The sequence below is a fragment of the Toxotes jaculatrix genome, chromosome 21 (genome assembly GCF_017976425.1).
Source record: "Toxotes jaculatrix isolate fToxJac2 chromosome 21, fToxJac2.pri, whole genome shotgun sequence".
Taxonomy (NCBI): domain Eukaryota; kingdom Metazoa; phylum Chordata; class Actinopteri; family Toxotidae; genus Toxotes; species Toxotes jaculatrix.
The window spans coordinates 2,180,049-2,201,393 of NC_054414.1; the positions used below are offsets into that span (position 1 = coordinate 2,180,049).

At 42.7% G+C, this 21,345-nt stretch overlaps 3 protein-coding genes and 1 long non-coding RNA gene across 5 annotated transcripts in view; 2 read left to right on the plus strand and 2 right to left on the minus strand.

The window, feature by feature from the left end:
• LOC121175582 (transmembrane protein 94-like) overlaps positions 1–21,345 on the plus strand; it is an 847,517-nt gene that overhangs the window by 244,126 nt on the left and 582,046 nt on the right. The gene's annotated exons all lie outside the window — the stretch shown is intronic.
• Positions 1–21,345, plus strand: part of LOC121201071 — a 247,432-nt gene that overhangs the window by 85,661 nt on the left and 140,426 nt on the right. The window lies entirely within an intron of this gene.
• tdrkh (tudor and KH domain containing) lies at positions 295–10,330 on the minus strand. 2 transcript variants are annotated; one of them, XM_041066663.1, is made up of 14 exons: positions 10,167–10,330; positions 6,655–6,815; positions 6,449–6,540; positions 6,111–6,309; positions 5,071–5,210; positions 4,651–4,978; positions 4,376–4,542; positions 4,068–4,243; positions 3,428–3,492; positions 3,152–3,303; positions 2,918–3,028; positions 2,109–2,163; positions 1,031–1,112; positions 295–941 (listed from the first exon to the last, which is right to left on the minus strand). In XM_041066663.1, the coding sequence occupies exons 2-13, from the start codon at positions 6,782–6,784 to the stop codon at positions 1,057–1,059; spliced, it is 1,671 nt and encodes a 556-aa protein (XP_040922597.1). In that variant the 5' UTR covers positions 6,785–6,815; positions 10,167–10,330; the 3' UTR covers positions 295–941; positions 1,031–1,056. The 2 variants fall into 2 exon arrangements, with proteins under 2 accessions (XP_040922597.1, XP_040922596.1); XM_041066662.1 differs by lacking the exon at positions 10,167–10,330 and adding an exon at positions 9,127–10,112.
• On the minus strand, positions 11,993–17,056 carry LOC121201053 (nucleoside diphosphate kinase-like). The gene is made up of 5 exons (XM_041066685.1): positions 16,956–17,056; positions 14,699–14,831; positions 12,838–12,939; positions 12,593–12,705; positions 11,993–12,453 (listed from the first exon to the last, which is right to left on the minus strand). Exons 2-5 carry the CDS (start codon positions 14,825–14,827, stop codon positions 12,339–12,341), a joined length of 459 nt encoding a protein of 152 aa, XP_040922619.1. The 5' UTR covers positions 14,828–14,831; positions 16,956–17,056; the 3' UTR covers positions 11,993–12,338.

Below are 21,345 nucleotides of genomic sequence, written 5' to 3' on the forward strand. Positions count from 1 at the left end.
AAACAGTGGACTCCGCAATGGAAATTAATGAATGGCCTCATCTATTTTAAGTATAACATGGAAAAGAATAAAACTTCTTCACATCACCTCCTGTGTCGAACCAACACCAGTTTAAACGGAGGCAATAATCATTGTATAACTAGTTGTTTGGTATTTAAATCTCTCGTCTCAGAAGAGCAGACTGAACTGAACTGCATGCCATGATTTTAAGCAATTCAGATTAATGCTAAGGTTAGACAGACTTTCTTTATGTTCTGGTAAAGTCAGTGTGGAGTGAAATGACTTTTACACACACTCATCATCCGTTTTTATTTTGAAACATACATTTATAGCACAAACAGCCTTTCAAACTAAAAGACTTCTGACATAAAATAAACCCTTTATAATATATAGTGAAATATATAACACCTCTGAAGACTAACTCTTTCTACTGTCCTTAGCAAATGATACAGTAGATGCCACATTTTCATACCGAACACAATCTGAGAACCACATTCAATAATACTGTGTATTTTCATTTCAAAATATAATAACTTGAAGCCTAATACCTAGGCCATTAAATCTTATGCATACAAGTAGAGAAAAAAAAATAGACATTACTGGCCACAAACCAGCCAGCTGCCATGTATCTCCACTGACTTATATCACAGTGCTTTTCACTAATAATACTGGCATTCTGTTTTTGTTCCTCTCTTCATTTCTTGAACACAAAATATAGTATTAACACATTTAAGCAAAGCTGAATTAGGTGCAAACAGAACAGCATAAAGGCAAAACAAAGAATTCAGTGTGTGCTGAACTAACAACAATAAAGTGAATTTGGCTGGAAGAACTGTTGCACTTGTCAAGTTGATAAGGCTTCACGACAAGGAGTTCGGGTCAAACAAGGAAACATCCCCTTCATCTCATGGGAACTGATGCTGAGGAATGGACGGTCAGTACTGGAAGATGAAACAGGGTGAGGTCATCATCTATATATGCTTCATAAGAATGTTAAACTTAATTCAGTCATCAAGACAGGAAACAGTACCTTGATATGCGTGTATGTCTTTGGTCTCAGAGCAGCTCATCCTCAATGACATCATCAACGCTTCCTGAGATCGAGGCAACTTCTGAGGTGTGGAAAAAAAAACTCCTCAGTTACTGGTCATTCAGCAATTATTATACCAACAACTTAAACAACTGGACTGTTTATCCACAGTGCAGTGGGTTGATTCAGAATCATAATCTAATAACTTCAATTAAAGTAGCACATTCTCATTTGACCCTCTGTTAATACAAAAATATTGATTGAGGCTATAAATAAAAAAAATATTTTTGGTTTGTGGAAACAAACGTCAATATTGAGGGCAACCATGACATCAACCATGACCTGCAACATCCCCCGGTTCAGCTCCAGCTGGTGACTGGGGGATTTGTTGCCCCCCTCTCTCTCTCTCTCTCTAATAAGATGCCTTAAAAGAATGGTTGTTTCTTGCTTTGGGCAGCAGCCAAGATGATAGCACTAGACATGTTGCTAATGCTAACAATAGCAGCCAGAAAATGAACCAGTCAAGGATCTGCAGTCAGTACAGGTTCTACATCTTTATGTAATACCAAGTAATATCAGTTGCAAACACTAGAGGGGGGAAAGTTGAAAAGTTTTCTGTTTCTACTTTAATGTGTATTTTTGACAAGCTGTCACATTATCCAGCAGAATTTTCAGAGTGAAGTACTGAGTGCCAGTGCCACACAAAGATGAAGCACATCTGGATGACAATATTCCCGCACCACATGTGTGAAAGAGATACCTGTACCCATTAACCCAAGCATGTGAAGTGAGGAGTTCTAATTCAACATTCAGCTGTACCTGTATATTTTGTTGTATTTGTTGGGCTAATGGTGAAGTCTATCCTGTTCCCACTTTGTCTGTAAACCTGTTGGTTCCACCTCTGCTGAACTTCTCTTGTTAACTGTCTTGGCTGATGTCACATCATACTCAGGTGAATGGTCCGTTTCCTCTTTTGATTTTTATTTGATACACTTCACCTGCTGGCATCTTGTTTGTTTCCAGCTGATTTTGCTCAGGTTGATGACTAAAGTGTTTCAGTGTCATTGTCTGTACTCACCTGACAAGCTGATGCAGGAGAGACTTAGCTCTGATGAGGCTCCTATCACATCATCCTGTAAGACAAAAAGAAATGAAACTGTTTAAGCAGTTGGAGGATATTTTCAAACTTTTCAGTCGATGACTAAACTTATACTGAGGCCTGTGTCCTCTGCCATCTGATATAGCTCATATGATGTAGTCAGTTTGACAAAATCACCTTAATTTCAGGTCCATGCACTTTTTCCAGAGCTTTCAACTGCATCTCATGGTCTTCACTAGCAAGAAGAGTTGGCTCAGTTGCCATCTTATGAACAAGTATCAGTTTTTGACCAAAGTTTCCAGTAACTTCTGAACCAGAGGAACTAAACTTGTAACTAAAAGTCCCTTTTCAACGTCCACTGAATGTGGACGATGAAGATCAGCAAATAAGACCCATGTTCGCAGCTGCTTTGCTTTCTCACTATCCTTCTCTCATTCTCATTTTTTTAGTTAAAAAAAAACATCAAGGAATGTGCATTCCACATCCAAATATCTATCCCACTTGCACCTGGCACTTTCTTATTTGTAAATGAAGCAGTATATGGGTTGTAGATGCCGTGGCACCTGTGCAAACCCTACCCCAACAGTTCCTGGACTATTAGAAAGTACCGCCTCCAAAGCTGGAACTTTTTTTTTTTTTTTTTTTAAACAGCTGGAACGAGTCTACAGGAACTAAATTTAGTGGCCTCTCTTGATTTAGCTGTGTCTGTCCTGGTCACAAATCAGCTGGGTTTCTCAATCATTTGTATTAATGAGGCCAGGAATAATCTAGTGTGTTCAGTGACTCACCAGCATCCTCTGCAGACAGCCAAGATTGTCACCCTCAGTCCTTCCATTCACCGCTTCCTGGAAGCTGACAGCATGGTCCAGCCGTATGAGCTCCTCCCCAATATCTACAGTCTATGATGGACAGTGATTTTTTTTTTTTTACATGATGTGTGCAAGAAAACAGGAGACAGAGTGAGGAAAAACAAACAAACAAACAGTTAAACACAGGTAAATAAGTCATAAAAACAATCTGACCTTGCCCTCGATGTTGACAAAGAGCTTGACACTAGGCCAGGAGGAGATCTCAGAGTGAGAATAGCTGCATAGTTTGGCCTGCAGAGGTCTCCAGGAGGCACAGTAAGTCAGCCGCTCAAACTCATCCAGGGCTGCCTCTGTCCACACCTCTCCTGAAGAACGGGAGGGACATAGTTCAGAGAGCAGAACAATAAAAAATGAACATATAAATAATATTTAATTAAATCAATATTTTCTTAGTTACATACATGCCTGTGTGATAAAGGTATTCATTACCTTTTGGTCTCACTCCTGCTAAGCTGCATTCAATAGCTTGGAATGGTAAACTGAGGAAGTCACTCCTGAAATGTTAATGCAGCAAAAGCAAAAGCTGTTACTAACATAGCTCTGCCATTTTTAGCACGCCACGAACAATAACATGCACTCTGCAGCTGCATTAAAGCACACCAGAACCTCTTAAACCTGCCCAAACTCCTGCAAGCATATTAAAAAAAAATTCACAGCTTTGTGAGGAGGGGTCGAGGTGAACGCTCGTCTCGAAGTTTGAGCTGTTTGAGAAGTTGATGCACAAACTACACAGCTGATCCCAAAAGTGGGATACTGAGGAGAAGCTCAGTCCAAAACAAGAGTAAAAATAGTGCTTATGGAATTTACCACAAGGAGAAAAAGAAGTGAATGAATCTTTAATCCATATAAAACTCAATAACACTGGACACAGGGTGAGTGCTTCATATAAATATTTAGAGAGCAACATAGTAACCTAAAAATCAAATAATAATTCCATCTGCTTTTCATTTCCCTTAATGCACACTGAAAGCTCTGCCATGGAGGTGTGTCTGTCCACATCTGAGATAACATTCATTTACAGTGAGAGTAATTTACGTTTTACTGTGATGTATGGGATTTTCTTTATTACCTCATACGGCGGAGGCTGTCTTTGGGCAGTTCCCCGTTGTCCCCAAAGTCAACATAGTAAAGGTCCACTAGTCCAGAGCCCAGAACTCCCAGCACCCTGGCCCTGTTCCATGTGCCGTGGTCCCTGTATGGAGCAGCCACAATATCCCCGACCACAATGGTCTCTACCCTCTGCTCCTGGAGAGCAGATTAACAGGATAGTTACACACTGGGGTTCTATTTGTTGCTTCTGACCACTTATTACTTGTATCTGCCGATCTGAGTAAAGAAAGACACGAAGTATGAAAAGACAGTAGAACAGGTCCTTACTGTGGGGTTGCCACTGTTGTAGAAGCGGTTCATCTCCTCTGTCAGTTTGTCCAGTTGCAGGGAGCGAACGCCCAGGATCTGGATCCAGAAGTGGTTCGGGTTCTCCGACGCAGAAACATAAACCTCTAGATGTTCATCGGGCTGGAAGCTCAGGTCTGGGCTGGGGACTTGACAACGCACAGAGAAAATAAAATTTATTCTTGATCATGTTCAAGGACAGGTAACAGTGAAGATAAAGTCTTCTCATTCATCAGTTATAGAGACAGTGGACTAACTTTCAAACTTGGAAATTTCAGAGAGTGAGTCTGTGGAGAAACTCTCCTCCCCCTCCTCCTCCCTGCTGTCTGTGTTGCTGATTTTCAGCTCCTCCATCTTGTCGAAAAGACTTTCTGATTCTCCTGTGGTTTCACAGGTGTGAATGAGCCCGTTTTTCACAGTCTGGGAGAGGGGCCCGTTGTTGTTTAAGCTCTCTGGTGCCTCAGTTTCTGTGCTGTCCGGCCTCTCATTAACCACGGTGTGGCCACGTTTCTGCCGCAGAGCCGATGACTGAGAGATCTTAGTCCTCACCATCATGTCCTCTCTGACTTTCTCTAGAATCAGCTCCTGCAAATGGATCAAAGAAGTAGGAGTTAATTATAAACAGCGCACCAAATACAAGAACCAACCACACATCCAAATGAGTGAATCCCACCCACCTTGGCCTGTTTCACTTCCTCTCTGGTCCCTGTGATTGTAACGTCGCCCTTTGCCCACGGACCATGCGTCTTCTCTTTGGAACAAGACACTTTGGCCCCTGTGGTTCTGGTGATCAGCTTCAAACTCCCTCCACCACGACCTGCAACACACATACAGACACACAAACACACAGAGGAATGGATGTTTGAGTGAGACAAACAATAAATGGGGCCAAAGGAGCCTGATATATCTTATTCTACTGTATCAGAGTATTGTTGTTGTCCAAACACTATTAAAAACACATCAGTGAGCCACAGTGTTGCACTGGGTGGCATCTTACTCACATTCCCTCACTACCATGAAGACACACACACTGTAGTTTATTTTGACTCATTCCCACATAGACCACCCTGTTGGCCCACACACTCTAATCGTCCACAACACCACATCTGGATTTATCTGCCACTGAAACAATCACATTTCCTGCTTGTTTCCTGCTAAAAACTACAGCGACCAGCTGTTCTAGGAAATTACACAGACATTTTTAAAAATGACATTATATCTTTGTGAGATATTTTTAAAGGTTCTTCAACAGGAAATAGTGGGCTTGGGGCCACAGACAGGGTAGAAGTCAGAAAGTATTGAGAGACAGACTTAGCACACTGTTGGTTTTTGACTTTTCATGGGATTTGTTAACAAAAAGAAAAAAATCCCAGAATAATCCTTTAACTGATTCTGGTGTCTGATGAATGACTGCAAGCCTAAAATGAATCCTCTTTTTAGCTTTTGCATTGCAAACAGCTGCCCACAGCTGGAACTCTTAGTGAAGAGCACAGACATTTCAACCCAGAAAACAAAAACAGCGCACTAAAAGAAGATAGAAGACTCTGTAGAGCTGTGGGTAACTGCAGAGTGATACCTTTCACGTTGCACTCAGTCAATAAATCCACATTTCATAAAAAGCATTAATGGATGTAAGATAATGGAGTACAAACATAACCCACGTGCCGTGTGGGAAAAGAACAGAGTCAATCTGATCATCCTAATCATTTGGAGCTACCTATTATACGTCCAAAGGCGGTCTGAGGAACCTCCAAAGTCACAGTGACGGGTTCACACTCTGTGACCAGGTTCTCCAGGATGCAGCGGGCCATCAAGATCTGCTCCTTAGAGCCCTGCAGCAGGAAGCATACAGCTTTACATCCAGGCTCCCCTGAGTCTGACAAAACCCTCACATGAGCTCCAGACTTCTGGGTCACCTGAAACAGAGAGAGACAGCAGACTGAAATGACTGATTTCGCACACTGATGTTATCTACATAAATGTCGATGTCTGCCAATCTTAGAAGCCACTATAATATTTAACTGCTTTGAGCAGATGAAAAATTGAAGAACTCACCATATCCAAAAACTTGGCTTGATATCTGGACATGTTCCTATAAACCTCTACAGGAAGCGTCATCTTTGACATCTCAGTGTTGGCCCCCTGACCTGTTAATGGCATTGACTGATAAGGTCATCAAGAAATAAACACAAAAAAGGTAATTCATCATTTATACACAAATAAGGACATGTCCTACAAAGTCTTTGACGGCAGATACTCACTGCTGTTTGTGCTGCTTATGTGGCGGTAGACGATGTAGCCCACCGTGGCCCCGACAGAGAGCCCCGCAGCCAGAGCCACCATCTTGCCCGAGGTCAGAGTGCTCTTGTGACCCTCCTTCACTGCGTCCATGACACGCCGTGCACCCAGAGGGATGCTCCACCTAAACACAGACAAGACACGAGTGTCCTTCCACTGGTGGTGCTTGGCCTGTGACTGTCCCCCACTGTCCTACACATTTTCCCTCTATGTCCAGTCCTGTTGATCAGCTCCTGTCTATGAAGTGTCTTTGCAAGAAGTCAGCCATCTTTTACTGCTTTTGAAAGATGGAAAAATGACCCTCACGGCGAGTGTAACTAATGGTGTCCTTGGTGTTTTGTTGGCTTGCTGGGCAGCTGTACGATCATGCAGCACAGAAACTTAAAGCATGAGCCAGCCTACAGTAAAAAGATCAGGTGTTCTCAAACATTTCCATATTACAGGCCACTTATTAATCAGGTTTCTCTGCGGAACCCCAACCGATTGTCCCCCTGACATACAGCTGTATGCAAAAGTTTGGGCATCCTTGGTACAAATCCAGATTTTGTTGATTTTTGAAATAAAACTAAATAAATAAAACTCCTCCAGCACATGAGCATGTTTAAGATATATCCTCAGAAGTTCATTCATTTCCCTGACTGACTGACTGTTGGACAATTTTCATCCAGGTGAGCCTGTGTATATTTAGTCGAAGCCATTCGTTGCCCCTATCCATGCAATGTTTCCTGTGTCACTGGCTGCCACACAGCCGCCCCAAAGAGTAATATTTCCACCCTCATGCATAACAGCTGGCAAGCATCAAATGCAGTTCTTGTGGTGACTGTGGCCAAAAGCTCAATTTTAACTTCATCTGTTCACAGCACTTGGTTCCAAAACAATCTGGCTGATCCAGATGTTGTTGATGTTTCCATGTAGACCCTGTTTGTGCAAGCAGCTGCACAGTAGAAGGATGCAGCATCACTCCTGTGCCAACTAAACCTCCCTGCAGGTCCTTCACAGTCATATGGAGGTTTTGCTTTGCTTTTCTTCTGAGCAGACCTGCAGTTTTATCAGACAATTTTCTTAGTCTTCCAGATCTTGTCTTGACTTTGACAGTTCCCCTTAACTCCAAGTTCTTAATGACACTTCAGACAGTGGAGATTTCAAGCTGGAAGCACTTTGACAGCTTTTTACAGCCTCCCCCGCTCAGATCTTTACTTTGTTGCTTAGAGGAGCCTAAGGCTGTTAAGAGCGACCACAAGGTTTGAAGAGACAGAGACTTCATCAACTCTGGAAACTGTCCTCAGTTCACATTTCCTAAAGACAATTCTTGACCTGCCTTTCAAGTTCTAGCAAGTCAGCTAAGGCCTGACAAGTTACTGGAGGAGGGTGCCCAGAGTTGTTTTTTTATGTGTCTGCCACAGGGGTTGTATTTATTTCTTAATTTGCCCAAACTTTTGATTACAGCTGTTTGAGAAGATGCTTGTTATTTACTCAGAAATACTGAGTAACAGCATTAGTTAAACAATAGTTGACATAAAAGTTGACCGTGGGAATCATAGTTTAACCAAGAAAAAAGTGTTTTCTTGATCTTGAAAACAGTTTCACTCAATGGACTGTTTAGTAGCTATCCTGAAGCTTTTAATCATATTACATGAGCTTCATCGGAAGATGGAGTTTGCTCAACTACCACACTAACAGGGCCTTAATGTCCATGATACCAAGGCCCAAAGTTCATTCTTGATCTTCATGATGACTGAAAGCTCCGGAAGAGGTGCTAAATGGACCTTGTGATGAAACTGTTTTCTCATCTGCATGATCACTAGTGAGAATGAAACCCACTGTCACATTTGTGATTCTCTAACTGAGATCATTTCCACTTAACAAAATCAGAATTAACTGTGTTTTTTTTGTCAGGGAACCCTGGAGGGCCGCAGACCCCACTTTGAGAACCACTGCCAGAGACTCTTATGATGCAGCCTTTCACCATCTCAGACTACATCACTTGCTATATTGCTGATCATGGGCCCGAGAAAAACGTGCACAAGCAGTCACATACACACAACACTCCCCTAAATGTTTGAACATTTAGTGTTTACTGCACATACGCACACGCAGCACCGCGCTTTTTATAAATGCACCAAAGCCAAACTGCAGCTGCTCTGACCCCTGACAGCAGGACGTAATGCACTGAAAGCCGCTGCTGCATACAATGAAAACCATTTACTGTATTTGGGTGACCTCCAGCCATTCTACTGACCACTGAACACTTGCATCCAATTCTTTCAGTGACTTTTAACACCACACTGCTAAAACTATGACTCACACACACACACACACACACACACACACTCAGACACAGACAGAATGTACTGGAGGTAAGCCAAAAGCAAAGAGTATTGGGACCACGCAGCACCGGGGAGCACACAGCACCACCATGCAGATGCGTGTCTCACTGGGAGAAGAGGGCTCTGGGGCTGTAGTTGAGAAACACGTGGGACTTGGACACTCCAACGTCCATCTCAGAGGAATCGTGACAGTAAGACACAAATCTTCTCCAATCCTGGCTCTGTTTTTTTTGTGTACATCCAAGTTCAAGACTACTGACAGACAGGTAGAAGGGGAAGAAAGTTTAAGCATTTCAAGTCACTAAATGACAGAAACTGGTCAGTCATATTGCACTTTGATGCACATTTCATCAGGAACCATCACAGACTTACTTATTTAATACAGTTCTTCACTGTGGGTGACAGTACAGGCCTACCATAAGACAGGATGATGACAGATCACTTCCTCGGATTTCCCCAAACTGCAAACTCGCTTGACTTTTCTGTTATTGCTCTGGTGTTAAGGTAATATCTACATTCATTAGATCCGCAAAGCAGCATGCCATTTCAATAAAAACAGGGCAAATGTCCTAATTGGTTGTATTTGGTTAAGTATATGGAACAGCTGGTTAGTTCAATCATTCAAGACGAACTGAAAAGTAAACCGAATGAACGAGGTAGCCTACTAATATATACAACGTTTTCAATTACTTTATATATAGAAGCTATATTAGAGCACAAGCAAAGCAGCTTTAAATGCTGAGATTTTTAAATGGAATTTGGCGTGACGTCTCTTAATACCAAGAAAAACACCTACACGACTGGCTAGATAACCTTGGCTTTTTCTGCACCTTTAGGCATATTATTGCGGACTCGCTATTTGGTCAAAACAAAGCCGGGAAACAGTACTTACTCCAACTGAAACGTACAGAATATAGTGCCTATTTCTGGCGAGCTGTCAACGACCGCAAACACACTTTCTCCTCTGAGCTAGCCAGGCTAACATGAGCTAGCTGCTTGTTGATGCATGCAAGTCAAACATCAGGCAAAGGGAACCAAACGTTATTAGCACGCGCACATACTCAAACAGTACACCTGCTTGTATGTTTTGAAGGTCTAACGTTATTCAAAACGAACAACAAATACACGATGTAATGTCTGACACTTACAGACAACCTCTCGCTCTCTTTCCAATCGACCCTGTCTCTGCACGACCTGTCAGTCAGCCTCACCGGAGGAAGCCCCGAGCACACCGGAAACTGTATTTTACACTTATGGTTAATGAGACGAATTACAGTGTGGAACAGCAGTTCAGCTCCTGGCTCTGAAAAGACACATTCCGGTTCGTTTCACGCTGACACATATGAACCGGCAACGTGACTACAACTTAAATAACGACATTTATTTTGAAAGGTTAACAGGGTGTTTTGTTATGACTGTTAGTCAACAGCTCCGCCTTGCGGTTAAATCCTGTATGACAGCCAGTGACTGGAGAGTCACGGCATGCACATAAATATGCACATGATCAAAAGTATGTGTATGTATGTTTGTATGTGTGTATGTTTGTACACATACTTATATACATGCACACACAAACATTTACAGAAACATACACACACATACATTGCACATACATAAACACATACGTACATACATACATACACACATACATCGATTGTATACATACATGAACTCACTGTCATGTTGATGAAACCAGTTAGAGACTTCAGCTTTGTGACATGGAGCACGATCCTGCTGGAAGTAGCCATTAGAAAATGTTGAACTGTGGCCATGAAGGGATGAACATGGTCAGAAACAATACTCAGACTGAGACATTCAGACCATGATTATAAACCAGAGGTGTCCAAACTGTTCCACAAAGGGCCGTGTGGCTGCAGGTTTTTGTTCCAACCAATCCAGGGCACACAGTCTGACCAGTCAACTGTCTGAAGACTGAGATCAGTTGATTAAATGAGTCAAGTCCAGTGTGCTGCTGCTTGGTTGGAACAAAAACCTGCAGCCACACGGCCCTTTGTGGAACAGTTTGGACACCTCTGTTCTAAACATTGCATTGCTGCTATAATTGTCTGATTGGATAATTGAATGAATAAGCAGGTGTACAGGTGTATATCCCACATTTCCTTCCTGTGCATATTTGCCTGAGGAAAATCTGTAGTTGGTCAAAAATCTAATAAAAGGGAGGTATCATTCCAGATTGGGTAATCACCTTTATTTTTTGTCCCCAGCGCCTGCTCCTCTGAGGTACTGTGGACATGTGAGCACAGGACTACCCCAAATGACCAGTAACCACTGGTTTCATCTTTAACAGTGTTACATTTCCCTCTGCACTGTGGTGATGACACAAAAACATTAAATTACCTCAATCATGTACTAAGCTACAGTTTGAGTAAATGTACTTAGTTTTCCACCACAGTTTCCCTTCTATCAATAATGTACCTACTGTATTATAGTATCTATAATTAATTGGCATTGGTTGTTGTTCTGACTCTGTTGGCATTTACTGTCCTCAGTTCATTACACCCATGTGCATATGAATATGATTAATAGTGGTTTCGTTCTGCTCATGCTCACTGTGAGATCTCTTCCTTAAGATCACATTCCAAGCAGATGAACACAGAAACTGGTTTTACTTGCTGGAAATATTCCTCCAGTTAGTAGTGGCTATCAAGAGAAGCTGAAGGACAAACGTCCTCGCTCTGTGGAAATACACTGCAAAGTGATTTAACTTGGACACACAAAATTCTTGTTTGGAAAATAAATCATTTTTAAACCTATCCCTTTGAGACTAAACTCCAGGATGAAAAATAAAACCCAGTACTTAGCCTAATGTGAGTCTTGAGCAGTCCACATTAAACCAACTGAGGTTCTTTTCAGTCTGCTCCAGACCTGATCTGAACCACCACATCTCTGACCTCTGACCTGAGGATCATATGTACATCAGTGCTGTGTGTAATCTGACCAAGGAGACAAGGAGTTTGTGTTGTGTGCATTTTATTGGAAAGCAGATCACCTTTAAACAAAACAGTCAAAGACAAGTTTCAAGTCATTAACTGTACTTCAATGGAAGGAGTGGAATGTTTCTAAAGGGAATGAGTTCAGGAATGAATATGGACTAGACACGGACCCCCGCAGAGACCGGATCCCAGTACAGTATGTCGATGAGCAGAGGGCAGGTGGGGGATGTAGAGGACCATGGGACACGAAGAACTGGACATCAGTTCTTCTACCATCTAGGCTATGGACGAAATGGGGAAATCTGAGGCAAAAGTTTCAGTGGTCTCCAACCAGCGTGTGAGGACTGCTGCAGAACCCGGGACAGCTCAGTAGAGCCAGCTAAAGGCACAGCTAGTGTAGCTGACCAGCTCTTCTTGCTTGAACCACAGGGAAATCTCCTTGTTGGCACTCTCCACTGAGTCACTGCCATGGATGATGTTCCTGTGAAAAAGACAAGAAGACATCACGTCACAGAAGAGCTACGAAAAGAGTCCAAAGAAACTAAATTAAAATCGTCAGCATCACTGTCTGATGTACTGGGACGTTTAGGGCTCCCACAGCTGTCAAATACACTACTCACTTGCTAACATCGATGCAGAAGTCTCCTCTGATGGTTCCAGGCTTGGACTCAGCGGGATTGGTCTCGCCCAGCATCACCCGGCCTGTCTTCACCACACCTTTGCCTTCCCACACCTGGAACACACAGACCGATGCTTCAACGTCTCCGTGGGTGTTAGTTCACACCACAACAGGTCTTAAACCTTCTTCATTCACCAGTCACACCACATACTCCTATACAGACTGTTGTGCGTTGTATTTTCTTACCATGGCAACCACTGGACCGGAGCTCATGTAGTTGATGAGGGTAGGAAAGAACGGCCTGTCCTTCAGGTCGATGTAGTGTTGCATCAGGAGGTCCTCAGAGGCCTGCAGCAGGGAGACCAGGAAGACAAGAAGTCAGTGTTTGTACATATTCAAAGAAAGTCTGAGTTTATCCCCTGCATCAGACGAGGCTGTATCAGTTTTCCCTTGACAAATCACTGAAACCTGGGAAACTATTGTCTGGGAGCTTTGGTGCTTTACTTGAATATGAATTCATGACAAATTCCAGCAAAGCCAGTTATTCTCATTAACAGCAACAATGCTGTGGCATGTTACTGACGTGCAACATCATTAATATCATTATTTTGAGAAATAATCCTTTACAGTCGAAGATAATGCAGCTTTTAAAAGGCTCTGCATGGGATCAAGCTACAACAACTAAGTGGAGGATTATCAAAGAAGCAGGGCAGAGCAATATCAGAGTTTAATGCGTTTGATGAAACATTTTAAAATGTTACAGTTTGAGTCATGTGCAGATTTCATCCATTTTAAAAGATGTTTTCTTGTTTGACAAATAATATATTTTACTCTTGAGAATGATTCATCGGCCACAGCACACCTGTGAGACAGGTGAAATTTAATCAGGCAGACTGTGGGACTTATCCAGAGGGACTACACTGTTAGTTGACTGTGTACCACTGCTACATTGTGGGTCTGACTCTGAGGATGCAGATGCTGAGAATTCAGCATCAGTTGAATAAAAAGCACTTTATGAATGTGTGTGAAGGGGTGTAAAAGTGCTTTGAGTGGTTAAAAAAAAACAAACAAGAAAAGCACTACAGTAATTACAGTCCATTTACTGTTCAGTGATCACTGAGCAATATGTATGTATGCATGTATGTTCAGTGAGAAACAGAGACATCTTCTGGCTGAGAGAACAAAGACTCCAATGCACTCTGACCTACGACCTCAACAACCGGATCCATCAGCTCAGCACTGATACTGATCTTATTAAGCAGACTGGCCGTCAGCCAGATGGATCAATACACATCAAATGAAAAGAATCTGTCCATTTAATAAAAGTTTGGTGGACCCCTGTCTTGACCATGAGTGTCACGCGATCCATGCACAGTAAGCATGGATTGCATGACCCTGCACTGAGCAACAAGCCTCTGAAGCACCACATCCTGTTTGTTCACAGCTCACACGACACACCTGATTAAGTACGTTCGATAGATCCCACCCTGATGTTGAGACTCAAGTCACACCAAGTTGAAAAACCAGAAACCCTGTAAGCAGATAACCAATCGGACCAGTCTGACGCTGCAGAAGAAAAGGTCAAATATCCAACTACTACTACTAAATACCAGCAGCGTCAGACCTTCAATAAATCAGATCTGCTTCCCGTGGACGCTGCATCCTGTGCTGCTGATTCAGACTTGGCTCCCGCCTTGATTTCAGGATTTTATTTCAGTAATTAGGGTTAATCTTCTTCACCTCAGTAACACAGAAAAAGATGTTTTTTTTTGCATTAAGACCCACAGGACAGGATTATTTTTACATAAATTCTTGCATAATGATGGTTTATAAATGAACCACCCTGCATGGTAAAGCTAAGCAGTGTCCCACTCTGTCACAGATCAGATATTAGAGGATCAGGAACCCTCAGCAGTCAGGAATAGACAAGCAGGCTAATCAGCTCACCGGAGGTCTTAACTGTCACTGCACACTCACAAGATCATGTGCATCTACTGCACAGTTAAAAATAACAGTGGCCATTACGAAAGCAGCTAATTTTCAAACCCTTTGCCAACACATGAATATAAACCAATGCACTATAGATAAAAATCAAATGTTTGCTTACATGGAGCATCTTCATGCCCACGAGTTTGAAGCCCTTTATCTCGAACCTCCTGATGATTTCTCCAATGATGCCCCTCTGCACACCATCGGGTTTGATGGCGATGAAGGTGCGCTCTTTCAGCTCGGCCATGATTCTGAAAACAGAGCAGGAAAAAAAAAAGAACAAGGGATGAAGACAAAATAACCAAGTGCAGTCTGAAGAGAAGGAGCGAGCCTGAGAGTCACTCACACCACCGGGTTGGATTTGGCACAGTCAGCGGTGGGGCCGGCTGCCGAGGGCCCCGACCCCATTGCACAGAGAACGCATAGACGACACGGCCCAGGTTAATGTGGATCTGACAGTGCGATCGCCTGAACTGAACTACTGTGACCGACTGCCAGTCCCGCCCACAGAGTAAAGACCTTTATCCCTACACTGTTTCTATGGGGATCTGGACAGAGACTCAACTGCCATAGTTTTAGCTATTCACACCTCCTGAATGTCGAGTCATGGGAAAAGTAAACCACAAACAATAAAAAGATTATCAATAACACTATTAGAGACTACTCTCTAATTTCCTAGAAATTTCCAGATGAATTCAGACTAAACAAGAAAGGAAGGAAATTAAATTGGGCACTTTCCAATTTTCTGTCACTTAATAGACTTAAAATATACAGAGCAATACCAAATCCAATAAAATCTGATTATTCAACAATCAAATTCATCCAAAGTTTGCAGCATTGTTAACCTAGGGCCACAATAAATCTTCACTTTTGTTAAAATACTAATTACTTATGTGTTTAGATCCATCTCTCATCCTCACTTTGAGGATGAGAGCTCCTCATGTGAGCAGCTTTACCTAATGTGATTTAATGAGTGTCTTTCCAGGCCAATATAAAAAGAAATGAACCCCATGACCTGCAATCTAATATGGAAGTAAACTTTGGAGAATGACACACATGAAGAAATCCTCTCCTAACAAAATGTAAAACAGAATATAATAGTGCAACTGATCCCAACACTGAATATGGAGAAAAAAACGGCCACAAATAGACCAGGCAAGACTTAGGGTTGGGTTTCAAACAATACCAGCTTTCCATTGGTAAAGTTAAAATCCTGTCACTTGCTGCCTTTCTCCACCAGCTGCTGCAGACAGAGTGGCAAGTAACTGCTGAGCTTGATGTGACCTTGTAGCTGCAGGTCTACAAACCACTAATATTCCCACCTCAGTGACCTTGCACTGTAAGAACTGTCTACATTTTTGTAAGGAAGTTAGTAATTTTATACAAATAGGTACTATACAAAAAGCTAATTCACCCTCTGTTAAAACCACCCACTGAGCCCGTGACAGTTTTACTTCCTCGTCCCCCCTTTCCTTCACATATGAACAAAAAAACCCCCACAAATACAATTAATATACCAATATGTATCACTAACATTATGAAAATTGAAAGAGATTGACTGGATGAGAATATGTAGTAACTAACCGTAATGTAGAAACAGTCTTACAATACTGAGGTGAGGTCCTGTTCTTAAAGCTGGCAGTTATTCACAGAGGTTTAGCGGAGTGGTCGCTGGGCCTTAGTGAACCATAGCTATACTACAATATCATATAGGGTCATTAGTCATGTACATTTGTACAGTTGATGTGCAAACACACAGCAGCTTCAACAGTCTCTGAAACGACACGTACGCAATGTACAGGAGAAGGCCGATGGACTTCAGCTCCGTCTGCTGACTGGTGGAAATGGCGTTTGATCTACCGATCTTAAGCCCAGACGCACACAGCTCCGGGCAAAGCAGCGAGCTTCCTGCTCCTTAGCAGACGCATCATCACTGGAAATTGCTCAGGCGCCAGAACAGCCAATTAATTTGAGCACAGGGGGCAAATGAACAGTGAGCAGTCTCAGGAGCTGTCAGGACAGGCCCGGGCCTTCACAGACAGCCACATGGTCTTTGTTCGCGCGCCGCTGCGGAAAAATCACTTCCAATGCCAGTGTTTCCGGGGAGCGCGCGGCGAAAAACGCCTCACTGCACCGTTACAACATATCCTACGGTTTCAATTTCTAACGTATTCTTCAAATGAATGTCACACCCTGAAGTTTAACTGAGCTAAGACCAAGTTACACTGAACCACCCTGAAAAAAAACGGCTTCTACAAAAAATAACTACAAACTGCTAGCTTCAAACTCGTTGGTATAAACTACAGCGGAAACGGGAGGAATAGGTTCATTTCTATAGAAGCTGCTAATATACGTTACAGAAAAGTTCACGTTACCTTGACAATGACGGTCCGCTGGCAAAAAGCAATTGCTGTGGTGAACGTGGGAGAAGACCGGTGGAGGCCGCGCAGCCGCGTTTTATGCGCGAAGGCGGAGACTGATCAACGGCAAGTAACCAGGGACAAAAATGAGGAGCCGTTTGCGTAATTATCAGTTGGTCTCTGAGGCGGGGTCAGACTGTTACCATACAGATTTATTTATATAATTTTCTGCGCTATATTGACAAGGATTTATTTTGTTTCGCTTTTTAATTGTTTACTGATGTCTAACGCAGGTATACATAGAATACTTGTGCTTCATTGTGTAAAAACATGTAAAAACAATATATAGCTTAACCATCACCACATAGGCTACATATAGGTGTTTTATTGAACCATAAAACGTGCAGGATTTCCCCCCCCTCATACTGAACCATCTTATTTGTAAATGATTACTTTATTGAACCACTGTAATTTACACATGGGCAGTGACAGCTTATTTAAACATGGACAAATTAATTTACAGATAAACTAAGATTCACCATGCATGGAGAGCAGCACGGTGAATCAGCAACAGATAAATGTATGGAGCTAACTGATTTGCATCCTTTCTCTCTGTGTAAACAAACCAAGAGGATAACTGGATTGTGGATTGTAAGTTACTGATGTGGGGATAAAATTGATCCACACATATCAATGTGCTGTCTTAGAAAACTATTTTTGCAGCACTTCAGCGTTTTGTTGGCTGTGTGCTCCAGGTTATGTCGAGCTAGAAGGTGAACTGTTTTCCCAGTCTCAGGCTGCGTGCTCTCTGGAGCTGGTTTTCTTCAAGGACAACTCTGTAGGGATGGTATTAGCCAGGCCATCAAGGCCCTTCAAGCCTGGTGATTCAGTTTGGGTGAACAGCCCAACTTGAGCAAAGGTCCTGGTGGTTGGACACAGCTTTCATTTCACAGTTATTTGTGAATATTTCCATACATACACACATTTGCATCCATTATTGCATTAGGTCTCTGTTGCTGTAGCTTTCAGCCTTAAGGCTGTTATATTAAGCATCTGTACTTTCCCTACATATCAAAGCTTTTAAGAGGAATTATAGGTTAAAATCTGCAGCTTATGTCTTTTATGGTATGAGCTACATAAGAGTCATAGAGTCACTGGGCACTACATAACATTAATGGAAATAAACTTTATACACTCTGTGATACTGAAGCCATCAAGAATTGTATCTCTGACCTAAAGCTTGTATTACCTCCTCACTAACTTTACCCAATGTAGATTAATGGAGTTTTCTGAGCCACAGTATGAAAATATTACATATGTCGGCCCTCACCACACCTCTGAAGTTGAATCTGCCTTGAAACATCAAGTTTTCACCCTTTTGCTTCCTTGGCTGGCTGCCACTGGTTTTAATGATTGCTGAGGCAGCAGCAGTGAGTGAGAGCCAGAGATAAAGTGTATCTTCCACACTGAGAGTAGCTGTGGCTCTGCTGCCTTTGATTAACTCTGGTTATTAGATGGGTGGAAGACAAAATGTGGAGTTACACAAAGTCTCTGGTCGACATCACTTTGGCTGCAGAAAGAACTCCTTAAGTGAAATATACAGCCCCATACACACAGACAGACACAGACACAGACACACACACACACACACACACACACACACACACACACTCAGATGCTTCCTCTCTCACACACACATACTCAAAAGGTAGAAAATTCAGTCATGGTAGCATCACACACATATTGTGCATGTGCATGCTCATACATATGCACATACACCTCATCCGTCCATCATAAAAGACTGCCACTAACACTATACACATAACATGTTTGCTATAATCTTTCAGCTGCCTCCCCTCGCCTCTCTTCTGTTTCCTTTTCTTTTCTTTCCTCTTCTCTTTTCATCTCCTCATCAGTTCCTCTCCTCTCCTCTCCTCCCCTGTTTCCTCTCCTCTCTTCTCCACTCATCCACTTCCTTCTCCCTGCACCTCCAGCAGTGCATGCTCCTAGAAAACAAATGGAGAGTTAATCCTTTGGCCTAATCTCCTGCGTTCTACTCCCAGTCCTATTTTTACCAGGGCTTAAGGCCAGGATTAAACCATCTTTCTGTCTCTCTCAGCCTCTCACTGTGCTGTTTAGGAGGATGAAACTATCGACAGTTAAACATACCACTCCAGAAAGGTCGTGGCCAGGCGTGTGTGTGTGGTTTTTTTTGGTGTAGTGCTGTGCTGCTGTTGCCGTCTTACCACAAAGGCCTCCTGGTGAGTGCAGGCTTGGCACGCTGAGTACGTGGCACAATTGGCATCGCCCCAGTGTTTTGTGACGTGCTCTTTGTTGTGCTTAATACAGAGGGCAGGGCACATCGTCCTCAGAAAACATGAAGCGGGAAGCAGTTCATGCTTTAATGGACTGTAATACAAAGTCATTATTCTGCTTTTAGAGGCAGCTCTCCCTGCCTGTGAGAGGTTGAGGCAGTTTTGCAGAATTGGTTAGGATGCAAAATGATGTTGAGACAAATTTCTCACAGGCAAAAAGGTGACTCATTGCTTCAGAAATCTTTAACAAAGAGGAAAATGAGTGATTTCAGGTGTCACAGCCGGAGGTTTTTAGTGGTGGGCATCCAGAGTTCCTCTAAATCCTCCTCTCCTGAAGGTGAGTATGTGGATGAGGCTGCACATGTGCATGAACACACACCTGCCAGCACCTAAATGTATATATATCTCCACACCTGCCAGCCTTATCTATCACCCTACAACTCAAGGTAGAGAATTACACTAGAGTTCACTGACACAGATGGAAAAGTGTATTTTTTTTTTTTTTTTTTTGCTGGATTCACTTTTATGAAGCCTGTAGATCTCTGCAGCGTCCTCCTGCCCAGAGGGGATTATTGCACAGCTGAGAATCATTACTGTCATATAACATGCATTGCTTTGAGACTGAGTTTATGATGAGCCCGTACTGCCACAGTCCATTGCCTCTGACTGTGTTAACTCAAAAGGGCAAGAACCCCCTTATGAAACACAGAGTTTTATGAATTCATAATTTAAAGAAATGCTGAAGCACCCCGGGGTCCACGGATATTTTCTTATCAGGGAAAATGGGTTTTGCTGTGTGTTGTGCTCTAACTATTTCTCAGCCTGCCTCTCACGACCTCGCATAAGCACACAGCCACTCCACCTGCGTAGAAACCTTATTACACACAAACATACACACACAAAATATGTTACAACTAGTTTTCCCACAAACAGGAAGCTGTTGAGCTGTCGTCCCTGAATCCACTCAAGAATTCTATTACATTTTCACGCACATGCACTCATGACTCAAATCTTCAGGCCGCTGCTCCTGAGACGTGCCTGTGAACATACAGAAAGCATCTAAATAATGGATACTGTCTGTGTCTGGCTTAGACCCTGAATAAAACCATCTCTGACTGTCAGAGCTCCTTTTAAACTTTAATGCAGGCCAGTGTCTACACAGTGGAGGCAATCATGCAGGTCACCCCATCCATTCATGGACTGGGTGAGACCCGAAAGCGAGTGCACGGTCGTGCAGTGTGACGCGAGAGGACTTACAGCGCAATGACAGCTCTTTGCTTTTCAGCCACAATACTGACATGGCTCAAAAAAAAAAGAAAGAAAGAAAAAAAAAGAGGTATAGCAGTGTCACTCTGTCAGCAGGTCCACCACTTTAGACTGAAATATCTCAACAGCTATTCAAAGATTAAAAGATATTCACAATTTAAATGCAGGAAGATATGATGTGTAATAATTACTATCAGAATAAAAAATGCCTGTATTATTACATTGTGAAGGTTGGACATTCAAATACAAGTACAAAAAGAATTCACTTCTCTCTTATTATTTTTGTTGGTCAGTCATGCTTATTAAGGGGACTTCATTGGAAGTACAGATAAAATCCAGTTTAGACAACAACTTGAGGGAACCAACCTCAGTATTATAGTTCCAATCATCCACCACAAGGGGGCAGTCTGGTAGCACACCACAGACCCCCCCCCACAGACACATTCACTGCCTTGTGTTCTGCTAACGAATTGTTCCAGCGACAGATCCACCCTGAAATGAATTTTCGTCGCACTTCCTTTGAAAGTGAATCGAGGCAGAAGCTTGAGCCTTGTGAGGCCCGGGATGATAACTTCCTTCTCCCTGCCTCTGATGTGCTGTTACAGGTGGATTTCTGGGAACAGTTCCTGATAGCTTGACGTAAAATGCCCTTTTTCCTCCCTTTCACATGATACTCTCCCTGAGAAATATCCAGTGATGTATCAAACACAGCAGTGTGTAAGGAAGGAGGAGGAGGTGACAGGTGCACCACACTCTGAGGATTTAGTATAACGGGCACAGACACTGTGAGCTCGGCCTCATTGCTTCAGCTTCACAGCTGTGTT